The 21,311-nt window shown below is 42.3% G+C and overlaps 1 protein-coding gene across 6 annotated transcripts in view; it reads left to right on the top strand.

Moving 5' to 3' along the window:
• The window catches only part of LOC134227109 (spondin-1-like), a 153,437-nt gene extending 132,624 nt beyond the window's left edge, over positions 1-20,813 (top strand). For all 6 annotated transcript variants that reach the window (XM_062708379.1, XM_062708377.1, XM_062708383.1 and 3 more), the window contains 5 exons: positions 17,544-19,033; positions 19,102-19,432; positions 19,495-19,659; positions 19,719-19,876; positions 19,955-20,813. In XM_062708379.1, coding sequence (XP_062564363.1) covers positions 17,544-19,033; positions 19,102-19,432; positions 19,495-19,659; positions 19,719-19,876; positions 19,955-20,263 — 2,453 coding nt within the window. In that variant the 3' untranslated portion in view covers positions 20,264-20,813. The remainder of the gene's footprint in view (positions 1-17,543; positions 19,034-19,101; positions 19,433-19,494; positions 19,660-19,718; positions 19,877-19,954) is intronic.
• Positions 20,814-21,311: the final 498 nt, after the last annotated feature.

Raw genomic sequence — 21,311 nt, 5'->3', positions numbered from 1 at the left:
AATGTTATAATGAAAACAAGACAACAGCCGACTCACTGTTTAATTGTCTCTTGTCTTGCTTTCTATTAGCTTACTTTTGTACCAAATGTTTAAAGTGGAAAGGATAAGTAAATCTTTATTCACCATTCGAATTAATATTTCCCTGTTTAGAACACGAATTATTACATAAATCAAGATACTTCAAAAGAAACGTTTTCATTCAGGCAATGGGCAGTGTTCTAAATTTGTAATAGAACGAAATTACCATATTATATGTTAGGCACTTTGTGTATCTGAAAATCTGTAAATCTGGTGCAAAGTTTAAAAATAACAAAACACGAAACAAAACCTGCTGACCTAATGCAGAATAAATGAATTATTTGCACTGTAAACGGAAATATATCGTATAGTTATAACCATTGCTCTTTTTCATTCGGGAGATAGTTTTAAAAATGTAAAATAAACATCTGTTAATGAACTGTAAAATACTTTTTAACAACGAAACCAATGATATCAAACCACATCTGATTCAGATCCATATGATATATGAATGGCAAAATTATTTTTCACTAGACAAATATCTAAAGGCAGTTAAAATTGTTCTATCGAAAATGTTGTTCAAATATGTCCCACTTGCCCCATGTATGTTAAAACTCAAAGGCAAGTGAAAACTGCAAGTTTTGGCTTTGATTAAAATTTTTGAATCATTTTTGATGTCACACAATTATTAATTTGCTCAAACTATTCGCCATCCACATCAATGAAATATTTAGGAACGACTATTCTGTTGGAAATCCATTGAATCAAAATAAAAGTAATAGCTTTTCTCGGGAGTTTTAAGTCATGATCAAACAATAGCATTAGCATGGTGCCTCAAATGGTTTTAATTCCAAATATTTTTGTGTCGGGTGGATTCGTTGATAGTCCTGCTTCATCTTTCTAGAACATTGTTACCGTTAAAATCGTTCATCGATTCATCGGCAGCCATAGTACCCACTTACCCCGTATTTTCACTTGCCCCGGGGTACCTTATGTTATTTGATGATAAAATATAATAAATTTGCGAATTGGAGGGAATCTACAGGTGAAATCAAACGCTACACGAAATCATATTTCGTAACTTGTTCTCCCGTTCCGAATCAAACAAAAGATATTATTATTGTTTATACTGTGGTGAGCATCACAGTTGAAATGGTCCGGGGATGCAAATTGAACAACATTCATTAGTGAAATAGAAATTAAATAAATGGCGTGCTGAAAGATGTTTTAGCATTATATTTACATGCCCATATTAGCTGGTATTATTTTTGACCAAATTAGAAAAGTGTAGCCAACAGTATTTTGGATAAAATCCAGTTGCTTGTAAAGGCACGATTCAAGAGAAGTACTTTTCAAAATGTATGCTGGACATATTCATGAAGATGTTCGCTACGCTGAGAAGCATCTCTTGCCACGGGGCTGGCTTTACCCGTGTCTATACACCCAACTGGCGGTTGTTAGATTTTCTATCAATTCTGTATAAGAATCTACCAAAACCTGTATAAGAATTGGGCATATGCGAAATTGTTAGATTCTTATACAAAAAGCTTACGAAATTGTTAGATTCTTATACAATATTTGTATAAGAATCTAGCAATTTCACATATACCCAGTTCTTATGCAGGTTTTGGTAGATTCTTATACAGAATTGTTGGAAAATCTAACAACCGCTGGTTGGGTGTACCAGCGCACTATGAGGAAAAGGGTGGCCGTTAATTTACTATTTCCAATTTGTCTAATTTATATATCAAATAAAAGTGTATACTCTAGATAAGAGAATCGGAAAATATTGAAGCGTTATGTATGTTTAGTCAAAAGATATGGACTGGCAAAGTGAGAAAAGCTGATAAAAATAAAAAATCAATCCTAAATTTTATTTGTTTGTTATGGAGCCAATTTGTCTTCAAATATATGGTTTTTATATAGGGGAGCTGCTCCCTTTTCAATCTCATGAACATATATTCATCTCATCGCGAAATGAAGAAATACGGCACCAATTTCGTCGCTTCTTTTTGTTAACATGCGTGCTCACTGCTGGAAAAAATCATCCCTCCCCAGAGACAACATTTTAAGAAGAATTTTTTTTCGAACCCTCTCAAATTAAAAAAATGTTCAAAAAAGCTTAGAAAGGCTTAGAAACTTTGCGGTTAATAATTGACAGCGAGCCTTCACGGCCACCCATCAAATGCCTATAAGGCATATAGTCGCCTGCTATTTTAATGCAGGTTTTGACTCAATATGCGGCATCTTATGTGCTTTATCCTACTTTATCGATAAAGTAGAAGTTTTGCTGAGTAGTATTTATTCAGCATCGAAAACGACTCCTAACGAGAATACCTGCCGATACCGTAATATGAGCCAATGAAAAAGAAGATCTAAAGATTGTCCAGTTGTATTTGGTTCCATATTGGAAAACGTTAGACATATGAACACTAAATGCTTAGCGTCACTAATGTAGCTGTTCCGTTGTACTTCACACGAAAAACAACACTGTGCATTCAAAATGCAGTCAAAAAAATGTGCTTTTTATATACCAAAAACTAATTCATGGAGAATATAGGCAAAGATCCACAGATGGCGCGACCTTTAAACGATTTTTTAGAAATTCGGTTTGTTCTAATAAAAACTATCCAGACAGGTATATCTTTCATTTCAGGGTTGAGCACCATGACTTTTCGAACATCTTTTTTTGGGACACCCTAATACACATTCAAGCCTGAAAAAAAGCTAGAGTGATCGCAAGTTCCGAACTCAAGAACGGTTTGGATAACCCAGGATGTCCCAAAACCATTTGATCATGTCTCCTGGTCTTCTTGAATATGTTATGGACATGGTTGAATACATATCCAAGCTTCTACTGCCGAAAAAAGCAAGTTTTGTGGCTGTAGATCTTAAGTTATTAACTCAAGGCTGGTTTGGATGACTCAGGATATCTCAAAATAATTTTACCATGTTTCTTGGTCTTCACGAATATGTTATGAACATATTTGAATACACATTCTGGCTACGTGCAGGTCCACCGCAGTCTTCCGATTTTCGCGGTGTGAACGATGGATGGTTCTCCCAACAGCTGATGCAACTCGTGGTTCATTCGTCTCCTCCACGTACCGTCCGCCATCTGCACCCCACCATAGATGGTATGCAGCATCGTTCAGGTATCGTGTCCGTAGAGGACTACCGATCTAATAAGCGTTTTGTAGATAGTCAGTTTGGTATGGCGGCGAACTCTATTCGATCGTCTTGCGGAGTCCAAAGTATGTACGATTTCCAGCCACTATGCGTCTTCGAATTTCTCTGCTGGTATCGTTATCGGCGGTCACCAGTGAGCCTAAGTACACGAATTCTTCAAGCACCTCGATTTCGTCACCACCGATGGAAACTCGTGATGGGTGGCTTACATTGACCTCTCTTGAGCCTCTTCCTATCATGTACTTCGTCTTCGGCGTGTTGATGACTAGTCCAATCCGTTTAGCTTCGCTTTTCAGTCTGATGTAGGCTTCCTCCATCCTCTCAAAGTTACGTGCCATATCAATGTCGTCGGCGAAACTAAATAACTGGACGGACTTCGTGAAAATCGTACCACTCGTGTTCAGGTATATGTTATGGATATGTTTTCCTTTATTCAAGAGAATTTCAGCCCTCGACTGGTTCTCCTCTGTAGAAAAGAGCTATTGATATGAATTTATATCCAAGCTTGGAGTGACAAAAAAAACTCGCATGGTAACTGTAGATCGCAAGTTCTGTATTCAAGGACAGTTTGGATGATTTAGTACACCCTGAAAAAATATTTTTTTATAAATATTTGAGTTCCGATGCTTTGGTTTGACTATGCATTTTGCTGGCTAACGGGTTCCTGCTCCTATGTGACGGATTACCACCAGCACTAACAGAATTTAAGAGCAACATTTACTTGTTCAATATGACTATTTTTAATGCCTGCATAAGTGGTTTCAGGTAAAGACACTATAGTTTATAGCAGGCCTGCCCAACCTTTCCAAGCCACGGGCCAATTTTCAGAATTAACATCTGCAGGCGGGCCAGAAAATATTCAGCATTTTTTATATAGGTACCTATTTTAAAAAGTTTCAAACATTGGATTTTTTCTCATTTTTCCAGAATGGCAATAAAATCTTCAGAAAAAAAAACTAAACACTATTGCGTTACTGGTTTTTTGATTGAAAATTCCATGTGTATCAATAACAACAATAATTTAAGGACTGTCATACATCAGTGAAGTTGTATACTATATTTCTTAGAAAGTCTGTGTGGAAATCGCGTATGTTTATTTATTTTTGGCTGTGATACATCCGAAATCAGAAAAGGGGATCAAGTCTACCCAGTCTCCCCTATATACTGTTATTGACAAACGCTCTATATTGTCGAATAGAGCTCCCTATTATTCACCTTACCCACTAACACAAATTTTCCTTCCCGAGACATCTATGAAGGTAGTATGGGTTCCCTGCATCTTCACTAGTAGAAGTTGAACTAACATTCCTTCCCTTCCTTCCGTGATTGTAAGGACGTGGCCAGGTATACAACTGCTGCTGTATAGGAAAAGGTACTAATCCCAAGTACCAATTTGCGACAATATACAGTAGATTGCTCAATTGAGCATTGTATAGCCACCCACGATTTGTACAATCACATATGCTATGCTATGCTATGTATACAAGCTTGATAAATTTGATATCATGGCTTGTTATGATTCGGAACAGTTTTTGCCTCTCTTTTATCGTTGTTCGTTATCTATTGAGAGCGATTTCGGCAAACCATGTGCATGAGCATTAAGACCGCACAATTCGTAGTTGCTACTCTGTGATTGACAAGAACTTGCGAAATTGTACAGAGAACACAATAAATGGGGCTTGGGACTAGCTACCCATTCTCAATGTACACGTTTCGAGAGCTCAAATATCTAAAGTCAATAACGGCGCCGGCCACGTCCTTACGGTCATATAGGAAGGGAAGAATTGTTAGTCCGACTCTCGTTGCTAATAGAGACCGAGTATACCTCTGCATCTCCACGATTTTCTTGGGATAGGATATGGATATATGGGATAGGACGTTTTAGTTACAAAGGATAATTTATCTGGATTCACTTCGGTAAGTGATGCGATCCATGGGATGGGAAAAAACACTCTCGCTGTCTGAAACTTTCACTTTCTGATTTATTCACTCACAAAAATACGACGACCGGCCGATCGTTTTGCCTTCCGCACAAAGCAAAACTAAACTAAGACGACCGGTCGGCCCGCTTACTGGAGAAACACGACCGGACAAGAAACAAATTTTCACTCTCTCATGGTGACGTTTCAGAAGTTTTCCTGATTTAGTAGATTGTTAGATCTCTACAGATTTAAGAATGCTCCATACTTGAGACATTCTCTGATATCTCATTTGTTTCGGATTCTAGAACTGATTCATATCTTTCCGATTGAGATCATTGTCATGACCTAAACTTCTACCTTCAGATATTTTTGATTCCGTATATCATGGAAATCTATAATTTTCTCACATTTTCTGGATCCTTCAGACCCAGATTATTCAAATGCTTCAAAATCGTACCGATTTTCTATCACAATCGTGCCGGTGCAGTGCGTTTTCCGTAGGGCAGTTTGTTTTTAGTTTGGACGTGCTGCTGCTTTTAACAGTTAATATTTAGCAATAATCGTAAATGTCTGCGTTCGAGTTGTTGGCATAGAATGAGTAATGGCCAAAATACTATTTTTTGCACAAAAAGCGCGTAAATAATCCCGCCCTTTCTTTGCACGTATTCTCAACCATTCTTGCATTCAAATGGGAATTCTGTCTTATCATTTCATATTGAAAATTGGCTGGGTCGGACTATGGACTCAAAGTTATGGAAAAAATACTGTTTTTCCATAATACACCAGAAAGTCACCGATGCCGCAGGTGGATCTTTCAGGGTATCTTTTTTTGAAATAATTGACTACACCACTGCAAGTAAAATAAACGTAGATTTTTAAATTGCAGATTTATTTTTTTATGATGATTAGATTATCCGGAGTGAAAATAAAATTGATACTCCGGAAAATCGAGTCCGATCTGTATTTGGAAGATTCTATACCAAATTAATTAAGTTACACTGGCATGGCGATCACTTCTTTAGAGCTAGCGACTGAATAGTAGCAAGGCAGTCTCGATTGAATTGTTATATTATGTCCTAGCTCTCATTTTATTGCTAAAATCAGCAAATAACCGTATTTTTTTACGGAAATTTGTTCTTCATTTTGCTGAGCTGCAGAAATAACGGCTTTACAGATTCGTCATGGGATTCGGAACGTTTTCCGGGGCACCAGGAAATGCGAGGCAAGTAGACTGTTCCACATAATCCGGACGGTTGGCCACTGTAAACTAATGTCTACATGTAGATAGCGTGAAAATGTTGCTAGAGTCAGCGCATCCCAGGGATATTATTGTTAAGGTTCAACTCCCACCACAGCGCACCAAAGAATTTGTAAAAAAAATGATGAAACGAAAAAAGGTTTCAGTCACGCTAGCAGTCACGATTTTCGTTTATCTTCCAAGGCTAACTCCATAAAAAAGTGATGGATGAAAAAGGCCCCTCACCATAAAAAACTCACAACGTAAAAAAAAGTCGAGTTTTGTATTGCAATCAACAGCTTTCATACTGTTTAGATCTGTTGGAAAGACCATTTTGGAAAGTTTTACTTCATGAATTTGATCGAAAATTTACCTGAAGACTTTATTGAAGATGTTAAATGATGTGGAGGGGTGGCACTTTGAATCTGTAATACTTTTCAAAATGGTGAACAGATCTAATCAATATGAAATATGTTGGAAATATTAAGCGATATTAGGCGATGAATATTTTCACGTTGTTTATGGTGAGGGACATACTTTTGAAAATGGTGAATAGATCAAAAATAACCTGTTACTTACATATGTCCTTTTGTAAAATTAAGCTGGCATTTGGGTCACAATTAAGTAGAATGAAATCAGTAGTGATTCAGTTTCATTTCAAATTTTCGATCACTATTCTAGTTTGAATTTGGAGCAAAAAAATGAACTCGCTGGTTTTCCCAACACATGTTTTTAAAATTTTCAATTAAATGAAATCATTATGTTGCTGCCAAGAAAGGCGCCGTAACTGCAAAGTGGATTTATCTGAAGATAAAATGACGCATTTATACACCAAAATATTTAAAACTCGTGATTCATTCGTGGTTCAAATCTGCAGAAAATAGAACTGAGCGTTATGGCAGTTTTAAGTTTTTGACAGTTGATTTGTATACAAAATGAATCTAGAACAGCTGCTGGGCAAATAAATGTTTCAGATTCATATTCAAAATAAGTATTGCTAATTTTGCTCTAGAGCCGTTACATTTAATAAAAGTTATGTCCTACTGATGCCGGAAAGGTCAAGGAGGAGGGGGTTATAAAAGATAGATATTAAAATAAAAAAAATCAAAAATCTCCTTATAATTTTTCATTTTTTTTTTGTTGTCGCATCAAAACTTTATTTTATAGAAAAAAATCTAGGTGGCGCATTTTTTTTATATATTTGTATCGACCTTACTTGACTCTAAAAATTATATATATATTTAATTATATAATATTTCCTCCGCAGATTTTTGTTATTCCTTTTTTGCATTATCTAGGGGAACGGTTTGCCACTTCATCTCATAGCTCCTATTTCCATCTCATCAAAAACAAAGCAATGGAAAGGAATTTGGTTTGTTTATTATTTTTGTGATTTTTTTCAGCAGTGAGCACGCATGTTGACAAAAAGAAGCGACGAATTTGGTGCCGTATTTCTTTGTTTAGCGATGAGATGGATATATGTACAGTGAGATGGAGATCGGAACAGTTCCCCTATATAATGCTAAAAAACTTTTAATAAAAATTCCGCGGAAAAAAAATAATTTCGTTTCGTTGCGTAAAATTTCGAATCAAGTGGACCCGGATTTCGTTTCGTTTCGAAGTTTCGGAAGAAAATTAGAATTTCGTTTCGTTTCGTTCCGATTCAACAGTAGCATTTCTAATTTCGTTTCGTTTCGTTTCGTCAAGAAAAATTGTGTTATCACATACCCTTACAATTGATCCGTTTCGGTTTAAGTGGCGAACCGATTTCGTCCTACTCTTGAAAAATTTTAAATACTTTTTAGATCTCCGGTGAGGAGAGAGAAACTTGGTTTTAACGCGTGAAAATAATTGTTGTTTTATTGTTTTATTACCGTTCTTAACAGAGGTTTTTGGGATAATGATGTTTTTTTTTCTTCGGTTCCTAGGCTTACTTGACTTTCACAACAACTATTGAAGATTCATACCTTCATACCTATACCTTCAGAGATGTCTCGGGAAGGATAATTTGTGTTATTGGGTTGGGTAAATAAAAGCAAGCTCTATTCGACAAATACTCATGCAATGGCGGGCATAGAATCGCTTTCAATTAATAACTGAGGAAATGCTAATAGAATACTTTGTTGATACTAGTTGAAAAGCCGGCCATGTTCCAGTTGGAATGTAGAGCCTGTTACCAACAACTTGGAAACAACAGATCTACTTCACACACGATTTTTCATAGTTAGGATGATTAATTGTTTTGTATTAAATTAGATTTTTGAAATACCCTAAATAATTACTTCCGACATTTTGTCATATTTTTGTGCTTTAAAATTAGTTGAAATATATTTTGATCTTACATAAAAACCTTACAAATACATTAGGATAGCTCACATCTCTTTACTCTCAATAATATCTCGTCAAAGTTGCCAGTACTGACTCCCTGGAATAGATGTCTGACGAAAGAGGCAAGAACAGAGATAGAGAGAGATACCCGACGAAAGAGAGGAGAGAGAGTAAAGCGGAAAATCTGGACTGGTATGAAAGGCAGAAAATATGGAAGAAGAGAACGTGGTAGGCAGCCGAATGAAGTGGACGTGATGATCGGGAAAGGAAGACCGGAGTGATCAAGTGTACCGGGATGATCGTCAAATAATTCCCCGGTGATTCGCGGTGGCCTGCAGAAAATATTTTAAGCTGGTAGTTATTCTGTGATTCTGGATGTGCAGTGCCGTTCCTGTAGAGCAGCGGTTCTCAACCTTTTTCGTTAGAGGTACCCCTTCGAACGTTGACATTTATTGAGGTACCCCCTATTTTTTTCGCTCTAAATAAAAATAAATGTAACTCTCAAGATATATGCAAAACGGACCTGAAAACTAGCAGAATCTCTAGTAACATCGTTGTACTTATAATGTTTGCACAGGACACTTGAAGAGTAAATCGATATCTGTAAGAATATCGTAAAACCAAATTATTACTTGGGATGGCTCTCCGAAAAGTTGTCTGAAATGTTCGTTGTTCTGTGAAACTTTCCAATTCCAGTCTTGTAGGAAGCTTGATGTATAAACTTAATCAAGCTTCCTACAAGACTTTGAAGACTCTTGGAGCCTTCCGAGCCTCTTAAAAGGAGGTTCCTGAGCATGTTAAAAAGATGCTTCTCGTCCCCTTGAAAGAAGATTTTTCATAACTCTTGAAAGAAGGATTTTGAGCTGTTTGAAAGAAGGCTTTCGAGCTTCCTGAAAAGAGGCTTTGGGGCCACTTAAAGGAGGCCTTCGAGCTTCTTGAAACAAGGCTTCTGAACTTCTTGAAGTATGTTTACAAGCCTCTTTAAAGGAGGTCTCCGAGCATCTTGAAAGGCGGCTTCTAAGCATCTTGAAAGAAGAAATTTGAGCCTCCTGAATGGAGCCTCAGGCTCCGAGTCTTTTAAAAGGAGGCTTCCGAGCCTCTTGAAGGGAGGCTTTAAAGTTCTTGAAAGGAGGCTTGCGAACCTCTTGAAAGTATGATTACGAGTCTCTTGAAAGGAGACTTCCGAAGAAGAATTCTATGCCTTTTTAAGGGAGGCTTCTGTCTGAGCCTCTTGGAAGGAGACTTCTGAGCCTCTTGAAAGGAGACTTTCGAGCCTCTTGAAAGGAGGCTTCCAAGCCTCTTGAAAGGAGGCTTCCGAGCCTCTTGAAAGGAGGCTTCCGAGCCTCTTGAAAAAGGAGGCTTCCGAGCCTCTTGAAAAAGGAGGCTTCCGAGCCTCTTGAAAGGAGGCTTCCGAGCCTCTTGAAAGGAGGCTTCCGAGCCTCTTGAAAGGAGGCTTCCGAGCCTCTTGAAAGGAGGCTTCCGAGCCTCTTGAAAGGGAGGCTTCTGAGCCTCTTGAAAGGAGGCTCTGAGCCTCTTGAAAGGAGGCTTCTGAGCCTCTTGAAAGGAGGCTTCCAGGCCTCTTGAAAGGAGGCTCTGAGGCCTCTTGAAAGGAGGCTTCCAGGCCTCTTGAAAGGAGGCTTCTGAGCCTCTTGAAAGGAGGCTTCTGAGCCTCTTGAAAGGAGGCCTGAGCCTCTTGAAAGGAGGCTTCCAGGCCTCTTGAAAGGAGGCCTGAGCCTCTTGAAAGGAGGCCTGAGCCTCTTGAAAGGAGGCTTCCAGGCCTCTTGAAAGGAGGCCTGAGGCCTCTTGAAAGGAGGCTTCCTGAGGCCTCTTGAAAGGAGGCTTCTGAGGCCTCTTGAAAGGAGGCTTCTGAGCCTCTTGAAAGGAGGCTTGAGCCTCTTGAAAGGAGGCTTCTGAGCCTCTTGAAGGAGGCTTCTGAGGCCTCTTGAAAGGAGGCCTGAGGCCTCTTGAAAGGAGGCCTGAGCCTCTTGAAAGGAGGCTCTGAGCCTCTTGAAAGGAGGCTTCTGAGCCTCTTGAAAGGAGGCTCTGAGGCCTCTTGAAAGGAGGCTTCTGAGCCTCTTGAAAGGAGGCTTCTGAGCCTCTTGAAAGGAGGCTTCTGAGCTCTCTTGAAAGGAGGCTCTGAGCCTCTTGAAAGGAGGCTTCTGAGCCTCTTGAAAGGAGGCTTCTGAGCCTCTTGAAAGGAGGCTCTGAGCCTCTTGAAAGGAGGCTTCTGAGCCTCTTGAAAGGAGGCTTCTGAGCTCTTGAAAGGAGGCCTGAGCCTCTTGAAAGGAGGCTTCTGAGCCTCTTGAAAGGAGGCTTCTGAGCCTCTTGAAAGGAGGCTCTGAGCCTCTTGAAAGGAGGCTTCTGAGGCCCTCTTGAAAGGAGGCTTCTGAGCCTCTTGAAAGGAGGCTTGAGCCTCTTGAAAGGAGGCTTCTGAGCCTCTTGAAAGGAGGCTTCTGAGCCTCTTGAAAGGAGGCTTCTGAGCCTCTTGAAAGGAGGCTTCTGAGCCTCTTGAAAGGAGGCTTCTGAGCCTCTTGAAAGGAGGCCTGAGCCTCTTGAAAGGAGGCTTCTGAGCCTCTTGAAAGGAGGCTTCTGAGCCTCTTGAAAGGAGGCTTCCTGAGCCTCTTGAAAGGAGGCTTCTGAGCCTCTTGAAAGGAGGCCTGAGCCTCTTGAAAGGAGGCTTCTGAGCCTCTTGAAAGGAGGCTCTGAGCCTCTTGAAAGGAGGCTTCTGAGCCTCTTGAAAGGAGGCTCTGAGCCTCTTGAAAGGAGGCTCTGAGGAGCCTCTTGAAAGGAGGCTTGAGCCTCTTGAAAGGAGGCTTCTGAGGCCTCTTGAAAGGAGGCTTCTGAGCCTCTTGAAAGGAGGCTCTGAGCCTCTTGAAAGGAGGCTTCTGAGCTCTTGAAAGGAGGCTTCTGAGCCTCTTGAAAGGAGGCTCTGAGCCTCTTGAAAGGAGGCTGAGCCTCTTGAAAGGAGGCTTCTGAGCCTCTTGAAAGGAGGCTTCCAGGCCTCTTGAAAGGAGGCTCTGAGCCTCTTGAAAGGAGGCTCTGAGCCTCTTGAAAGGAGGCTTCTGAGCCTCTTGAAAGGAGGCTTCTGAGCTCTTGAAAGGAGGCTTCTGAGCCTCTTGAAAGGAGGCTTCTGAGCCTCTTGAAAGGAGGCTTCTGAGCCTCTTGAAAGGAGGCTTCTGAGCCTCTTGAAAGGAGGCTTCTGAGCCTCTTGAAAGGAGGCTTCTGAGCTCTTGAAAGGAGGCTTCGAGCCTCTTGAAAGGAGGCTGAGCCTCTTGAAAGGAGGCTGAAGGCTGAGCCTCTTGAAAGGAGGCTTCTGAGCCTCTTGAAAGGAGGCTTCTGAGCCTCTTGAAAGGAGGCTTCTGAGCTCTTGAAAGGAGGCCTGAGCCTCTTGAAAGGAGGCTTCTGAGCCTCTTGAAAGGAGGCTTCTGAGCCTCTTGAAAGGAGGCTTCTGAGCCTCTTGAAAGGAGGCTTCTGAGCCTCTTGAAAGGAGGCTTCTGAGCCTCTTGAAAGGAGGCTTCTGAGCCTCTTGAAAGGAGGCTTCTGAGCCTCTTGAAAGGAGGCTTCTGAGCCTCTTGAAAGGAGGCTTCTGAGCCTCTTGAAAGGAGGCTTCTGAGCCTCTTGAAAGGAGGCTTCTGAGCCTCTTGAAAGGAGGCTTCTGAGGCCTCTTGAAAGGAGGCTTCTGAGCCTCTTGAAAGGAGGCTTCTGAGCCTCTTGAAAGGAGGCTTCTGAGCCTCTTGAAAGGAGGCTCTGAGCCTCTTGAAAGGAGGCCTGAGCCTCTTGAAAGGAGGCTTCTGAGCTCTTGAAAGGAGGCTCTGAGCCTCTTGAAAGGAGGCTTCTGAGCCTCTTGAAAGGAGGCCTGAGCCCTCTTGAAAGGAGGCTTCTGAGCCTCTTGAAAGGAGGCTTCTGAGCCTCTTGAAAGGAGGCTCTGAGCCTCTTGAAAGGAGGCTCTGAGCCTCTTGAAAGGAGGCTTCTGAGCCTCTTGAAAGGAGGCTTCTGAGCCTCTTGAAAGGAGGCTTCTGAGCCTCTTGAAAGGAGGCTTCCTGAGCCTCTTGAAAGGAGGCTCTGAGCCTCTTGAAAGGAGGCTTCTGAGCTCTTGAAAGGAGGCTTCTGAGCCTCTTGAAAGGAGGCTTGAGCCTCTTGAAAGGAGGCTTGAGGGCCTCTTGAAAGGAGGCTTCTGAGGCCTCTTGAAAGGAGGCTTCTGAGCCTCTTGAAAGGAGGCTCTGAGCCTCTTGAAAGGAGGCCTGAGCCTCTTGAAAGGAGGCTCTGAGCTCTTGAAAGGAGGCTTCCGAGCCTCTTGAAAGGAGGCTTCCGAGCCTCTTGAAAGGAGGCTTCCGAGCCTCTTGAAAGGAGGCTTCCGAGCCTCTTGAAAGGAGGCTTCCGAGCCTCTTGAAAGGAGACTTCCAAGCCTCTTGAAAGGAGGCTTCCGAGCCTCTTGAAACAAAGCATCCGAGCCTCTTGAAACGAAGCATCCGAGCCTCGTGGAAGGAGGCTTCCGAGCCTCTTGAAAGGAGGCTTCTGAGACTCTTGAATGGCGCCTTTCGAGGCAGTGAAAAGGAGACTGTTGATCATCTTGAAAGGACGCATCTGAGTCTCTTGAAAGTAGGCTTCCAAGCCTCTTGAAATGAGGCTTCCTAACCTCTTAGAAAAGGCATCGAATCTCTTGTAATGAGGCTTCCGAGCCTCTTGAAAGGAGGCTTCCGAGCCCAGAGAAAGGCCTTTATGTCGCTCAAACAGAGGTTTTCGCCTTCAGATTCTTCATTTTAATTCAGAAATATATTCCTTATATATTATTCAACATTTTGTCTTGATGGTAGATTGCATTGAAGATTTTTAAATGACGTTGTATCCTTTTGTCCCACAGCCCTTCATACACTGTCCTTGGGATAAAAAGATTCAGGATTCAAAAGTTTTCGATTTGCTGATCGCCATGCATATTATGTACAGTACAAAGTCTTAGAATAAAAAATTGTCAGAACTTTATCAAAAAGTTTTTATTGAAATTTTCATTCATCCGCCATTACGCATTTACGTCCGAGGTACCCCCTAAGGCCAGCAAAGGTTGTAACAAGTACGTTTTCTTATTTAATTTAATCCCATGGAAAATCTAGAATAGAATATCATAAGTTAGAAAGTATTGCATGAATATTCGTTTTGCTTAATAAGATCCCTAAAGTTAGTCTCCACACAATCGCACACCTCACGCCTTCGAAATGGTTGCATCTGGCATACAAGCTAATCAAGTGAGTTCCCATTACCAGTTACACACGCTAAACATGAGACCCAAGCCAACCGCGCGTCATTTCGCTATGCAAATTAGCTTGAATAGAGGGACAACGACCCGCAAATGCGCCATTCAAAATACATTGACCTTCCTTATTCGACTTTGGACTCTACTTCCAAGATCGGAGAGGATTTGACTGGATGTTTGAAAGCCGTCAGAAAGAGATGTCGCGATGCCCGCTAAATCCTTTATGTCCAATTGCGAGAATTAGCGTTCGTGATATTATCTTCGGGTAATATCACGGCAACCGGGGATTATTTTACAGATTCGCAGTTAATCTGAGGCAATTTCCAACTCTAATCGATCACTTCGATTCGATCAGTGGAAGAGGCAAAAGTGGTCCGTATTTGTTTCGCGTCGTGGTGTAATTTAAAATGTTAGTTTGTGACATGGTAGCTCTTTGTATGATGTGTTAACTTTTCCCCCTTTGTTCCCCTAGTTGATCGTCAATCAGTAATTTGTTCGATCTAAGTTGCGGCCGTGCGTGTTACTAGTTTAGAAAAGGTAAAAGTGCGATATAATTGCAACCTAGTTAGGTCCCCAACCAAAAGTGCGTGTGCGTTTCTTTTAATTAGGTGCGAGGCAGCGAAGCCATTTGCCGTTACACCACCATCCCATTAGAGACCGCTTTTGACCCCACTCGTCGGCGTCGAGGTAATCCCGGGGCACACGTGGCCGGAAGAGGGCCGCGTCACGTTCCTTTACGCGCCCTAGACAGGCAGGCTCATCAAACCATCAGCGTCCAACCGACAGCAGCGAGAACTATTGTTCGACGAACGGACGCATGTGCCGCGTTCAAGCGTAAGACCACGCGCCAGGTGAGAGAGTCATCAACGATCGACACGTAAAGCCGTCGACATCGGGCCGGAGTAGTGCGTAAGCAGCTCTGTGTGCTCAGCCGCCGACTCATCACCATCCAACCATCCACGTAAAACCTAGGTAGTGAGTATTTGCATGCATTTTGTACTGTGAACGTCCATGCGCATGAGGCAATAAATTTCAAGTACTTAATTGCCTCCGTTAAATGATTGGTACATGATCAGCGAGTGAATGAACGGGTAACGCACAAACAAGACGCACGATACACTGTAGGTTGATGGGGATTAGATAGTATGCGATAGTGTAGCAATATGTTAAAAAGGGGAAGAAGAAAGGCCTAGGCAAAGGAATAAACGAGATGTAATAAAGCTCTTTGTTTGACTGTATTAAAGCTTCGTGTTATACTTGATGTGTGTGAATGTAGAAATTATAGCGTACAGCATACTGCTATTCGTCTCGAACTTGATGAAGTAGATTCCCGTAAATGTAGACAAACAGTTAGTCATCTGAGAGGGGTTCCCATGTCTTTTCGCGGACGAATCATCAATTTCAATTTGTAGTCGTGATAACTTTTCATTCTAAAGCGTGATTTATTCGTTTGATTGTGGAGAGCAGGGCCAGTGATGAAAACTTATTGTGAACGGTTAATTGTCTTTGGAGCGGTTCTGGTAGTTGCATGTACGTGATTTAGAGTCTTGCGGCGTCGATACGCTCACGCTAAGTACGACGGTTTTGACACAACCAGTCACTTCCCTCCCCGATTTCGGGAAACATTGACCCTATCCTCTGGATAGTCTCAGGCCGGGCAAACCTTAAACTGGTGGGTGGTCTCCTTCACGGAGTGGCGCTTAAGCCATCCATTTAACCGGGGAACGTGACGGGTTGGCGGGTTATAAGGTACCCCCAGGGGTACATGTACCCCAGGATGAGAACCGCTGCTGTAGAGGGATCCCGAACACGATCCACAGTACCGGCGAGTCCCGTGCTGGTGACTTACGAGCGTGTAGTAATTGCCGAGTCACACGCTGCGGGAGAGTCATAGTCACAGCTATGGCGGTGAGGATCTTGCAAGGTCCGCGTGGTTCGTCCCCGTTTGCAAGATTCCAATATCCTATGTACTATGGCCCCGTATGCGAGCGCGTGGAACGTCGGGAAATTGACCGAATTATGTCCATTTGGATCGAGGAAAAATGTATGCCGGTGATTCAAGGTACGAAGCTTCTGGATTCTCTCTCTCTCTCCTGACTATGCTGCATGAGCTCCATCAGTTCCCGAACGGCCGCAACGAACCCCCCTTTAAATGTATCTTATCTCTTTAAATATACGTATGCCTAAGTAAATCTTTTTCCCATATTCCATTTTATGCTGAGAGATACCCTTAGTAACTACTAAAAGTCCGCCTAAGTTTTCCTAGTTAGAGAGAAATCGTGACTCCTCCGAAGCAAGGTGCGCCGACCCTGACCCTTGAGCTAGTCGCCTCTTACAAGCCACAGAAGAAGAAGATTCGACAAATATAGAGTGTTTGTCACTACAAATATATAATGAAAAGCCATTAAAATATATTCAGAAATTTACTTACGAACCACCCAAATTAGAACAATGTAACTGGGATCTTGCAAATGTTAAGCGTTCTATAAAATACGTTCAACCACGGTCTGATTTATTATCTAACCGACCGCTCACGGCACAAACCCGGATTTCGCGAATATTCCGCGTCCTAATACGAAGACGTTCAATCGCGTACTCTACAAAACATAATCATAAACTCGGATTACGCTAATGTTCTTCGTTCTATCTGAAACACGTCAGATCGCGCATCAATTAATAACCTTATTCTCCTGTTACGAACGCGTCCAAATATGTACTAATTTATGTACTCTCCGACCACACAATGCACAAACCAGAATTTCCGACTATGTTGAGTCCTTTTACGAACGCATCCAATCTTGCAAAAATCTATTTTCTCACCGACCACACAATGCACAAATATGGATGATCTCGTGGCTATTTAGCGTTTTAATACGAACGCGTCCAATCTTGCACTTATTTATTTACTCAGCGACTTCACAATGCACAAACTCAAAAATCGCGTATTATTTGCGTCCTATGACAAACACGTTTAATCTTCAATTTTGCACTTGCTACCTGAGACACGTCCAATCTCGCATCAATTAGTTTAATCAATGACCGCATAAAGCACAACCACAAGCTCGGATTTCGCGAATGTTCTACGTCTGAAACTCGTTTGATCTCTCACCAATTAGTTTAATCACTCGTGGTTTGACCGATCGGGTCATATGCTCGCAAATGTTATTTGGTCGAATTTTATTTATCCAAAAGGGACCGAACTGGACATTTGGCCGAAAAGTCGTTTGTCCGAATAGCCCTAGTAGCACCATTCTGGCTGATTTGGTTGCAGCAACCATAATGTGACTCAATTTAGTCGCTTACGAGCCACAGAAACTTGTCTATGATAAGTGACTCGGATGGTCTTTTGGCTGAACTGGTTGTTTGGCAGAACAGAGTAACAGGTCATATGGGCATAAATGTCGTTTGATAGACAATACATACGCCTAAAAAGGGAAAGATGTATAAAGAACATCACGCAAAAAGTACGATTTCCACGATTTTTGTAATTAACATCAGAAAATTTAGTATGGGTCGTCACCTTCTCGGACTCTTTTTCCCCCTGTAAGCATGAAGTATTTTGTCCTGTATATGTAAGATTTTCATCTTTTTTATTTCACAGTCAGCCTGGTCGGCATCCGGTCCATGCAGGTGCCGCACAAGTTTTCCGGATTCTTCCTTGCGGCCGAGAAGGAACTGACCCTCAGCCGCCCCGAACCGCAGAACAATGGTGTACTGCACCACGTAGGTACGTTCAATCTGCTGGGAGACGCTCTGACCAAATTCAGTGAGCGTTGTCCCAACGCAGTGACTCAAACCAGCTCGATACCGAAGAGTGAAATCCAGGTGAACTGGGTTGCGCCACCGGCCGGAAGCGGTTGCATAGCGATTCGTACGACCGTCGTGGAACATCGCGACGTGTGGTACATGGACGATGGGCCGTTGAGTAAGATATTCTGCGAAGATGAGGCTGATTCCGTGGATACGCAGCCTGTTGTACTCAAGGAATGCTGCGCATGCGATGAAGCAAAATACGAATTGACATTCGAAGGACTATGGTCCAGGCATACCCACCCGAAGGATTTCCCTTCGAATGGATGGTTGACAAGGTTTAGTGATGTTATTGGAGCTTCTCATACGGTAGATTATCGTTTCTGGGAATATGGTCAGGTGGCGAGTGAAGGGTTGAAGCAAGTGGCGGAACATGGCTCAACTCGGATGTTGGAGAGTGAGCTGAAGAACCAAAGTGACAAAATCCGCACCATTATCAAAGCTAGAGGCATATCGTATCCCAATGTAACAGGAAAGACATTTGCCGTATTTAGGGTGGATTCCAACCATCATTTGGTGTCGATTGTTTCGATGTTGGACCCCTCACCGGATTGGATCGTTGGGGTTTCCGGACTGGAGCTGTGCCTGGCCAACTGTTCCTGGATTGAAAATAAGATTCTAAATTTATATCCATGGGACGCCGGGACCGACAGTGGTCCCACTTATATTTCCCCAGACCAACCAACTAACCCGCCGGATGCTATCCGAAGAATTAAGTCGAACTATCCCAATGACCCTCGGTCGCCGTTCTACGATTCTAGCGGAGTTGAGATGAAACCGCTAGCCCGAATCTACCTGTCCCGTCAAAGGCTCTATGAAAAGAACTGTGAAACCGATGACGAAGACAACGAATCGAAACAGGCTTGCGAAACAGAACCATGGGACGAGTGGACCGAATGCAGCTCCCGCTGCGGAAAAGGTCGCCAAACTCGTCGTCGAGTGTTCAAATATCCGGTCAAAGCCAAGCAGGCGGATTGCAAGAAGAAACTGTTCGAAAGAAGACCATGCGTTGGTCCGGAACGGGACTGTGACTATCAGACCAGCCAGGAGTTGGACACCATCTATCAGAGTGACCCGGAGTGCGAGGTAACTGAGTGGGGTCCGTGGAGTGAGTGCAGTACTCCGTGCGGTAAGGGTAACAAAACGCGATCTAGAAAGTACAAGAAGAAGGGAGCGCGCAAGAAGTGTGAAAGGATGCCCAATCCGCCGAGGTTGCAGCAGACGGCACCATGCAGTGAGGAGTGCGCAGGAGACATTTCGCAACCGGTGATTAGCGCTGATGTGAGTAAATTGGTTACCTCCTATATGAATACCTTTGAAAAAATCTTCTGATGCTTCTTTATTCTCAGATCAACCCGGACTGCAAGATGTCCCAGTGGTCCGAGTGGGGACCATGCAGCGTCACGTGTGGCTTAGGTCGTAAAATGCGCACCCGTATGCCACTGAGCGCTGCACTGAACACGAAAATGCATCACAAGCGCTTCGTTAATTACTACCTGGCACGGAGACGGCCAACCAACAACGATGATGACGAAGAGGACGATGACGAGTCAGGTGGGGCCGATTACGACAATGGCTTGACCATTGATCGGGATGATCCTTGCTACGGTGTGGAGACCGTAGAAGAGGTTACTTGTGGTCACGATCTTCCTGCATGTGATGGATTGTACGGAGTCCCTGGTAAGGCTTTGTTAATCTACAATTTGAGAATAAATAAAGACTGATCGGTTTCTCCCTTAAAGAACTGTGCTTCCTGGAACCGAAACCTGGAAATTGTCGAGATTCACAAACGAGATGGTACTTCGACAGTGATAAAAATGACTGCTCGATCCTGTTCTTCACAGGATGTGGTGGAAACAATAACAACTTTATGTCCCGGGAAGATTGCTTGGACACCTGCAGTAAAGGTATGTGACACTTTTTAGATAGACTTATGGAACTCTAGTTATATCTACGTATTCAACAGATCGAAAATTCACGAATATCCCGATCAGAGATCAAACGATCATTAACCCCGACTACTCGTCGGACTTCAAACAGGACTGCAAGACTTCGCACTGGAAGCGAGGCCCTTGCAATGCCACCTGTGGTGAAGGTTTCCGCGTAAAAAGCCGAACCATTTTGGTAAGTCTATTTGATTTCAAGGCTCCGGCAAATATCGGAAAGTTATTATCGAGTGTACTCTGTTCCATTCTCATTTAGGCACATCCATCAAACGGCGGCCACCGCTGTCCACGGAAACTGCGCAAAGTGGAACGCTGCTTCGTGCACTGTGACTCCTCTCGGCACGACACCAATCCTTCATGGGGACCCAGCACCCGGTACACGCCGGAACCGATCGAGTGCGACTACTCGGCCTGGTCGGCGTGGTCTCCTTGCAGCAAGACGTGTGGTGACTACGCCGTCCAGCAGCGAACGCGCTACGTGCTGAACTCGGAACATGCCCGGCACTGTCCGCATCGGCTCGAGGAACGGAAATGTGATATCATGCCCTGTTTGCTGGGCAATTGAAAAAGACATATGGTCGGGCTGGAGGATGGAGAAAGTAGGTGAGATTTGTTTATTGTTTCATTGAATTATTTGTTCGAGAACTGTAGTTGAATCATTGTTTAGACTGTTTGATTAATAGAATACTCATAATATATAAGTATATTTACTAATAAAGTTGAAACCTATTATTTAACTGGAAATTATTTTGAACGGAGTTGTAAACAGAATGATTATCAAATAAAAGTGTAATCACTATATCAGCATATACATTTAAGTGAAATAGGGAAAACCTTTTTGTACAATGTGAAATCGGGTCGACGAATCAGCAGCATTTTAATCTAAAATGAAAAGCAAACATAAATTGATCAGAAAATAATAATATTTCGGAAATGGAAGAATTGAAAAAAGCAATCAATTGGATGTGTAAAAACTTACTCAAACACAATACGCATATAAGTATAACAATATTGAAAGTGATGATGATGTAACAGCAAAGAAACCCGAATCCAATGTTTTAGTGATTCAAGAAGAAAACAAAACAATTGATGCATATTAAAGAGTGAAAATTGAACATTGTTTCAATATCTAAATAGATGAGTTGAGAAATCCTTATGTAAGAGGAAACATTTGTTTAACGCCATTTGGCATAAAGTCAACACTTGGCATAATTTTGAACTGTAACAAAAGAGTGTGTTATTTGGCAAAACGGCGATTTGGCATAAGTTGTAACTGTGAAGGAGAAAGGGTCATTCGATGTAATTTTTCCACATAGATAAAATAGATCGAGGATCTTCTTCTTCTTCTATGGATCTACATTCCAACTGGAACTTGGCCTGTTTTTCAACTTAGGGGTCGTACACTAATTACGAAAGCAATTTTTCTGGATTTTTCAACATCCCGTCCCACCATGTAAGATTTTTTTCATACAAATGATTTTTTATTTATATGATGCGTTAGAAAACAACAAACCCTCTCTCCCTTCATAAGTGATTACGTAATATGTGTAAGGCCCCTTGGTGTTCTATTAACACATGTCTATGCCGCCAATGCATGATTATGTATCTTGTGT

This window comes from Armigeres subalbatus, chromosome 3 (genome assembly GCF_024139115.2).
Source record: "Armigeres subalbatus isolate Guangzhou_Male chromosome 3, GZ_Asu_2, whole genome shotgun sequence".
Lineage (NCBI taxonomy): Eukaryota > Metazoa > Arthropoda > Insecta > Diptera > Culicidae > Armigeres > Armigeres subalbatus.
The sequence above is the reverse complement of the archived record's forward strand: the minus strand, read 5'-3'. Positions and strand labels throughout refer to the sequence as shown.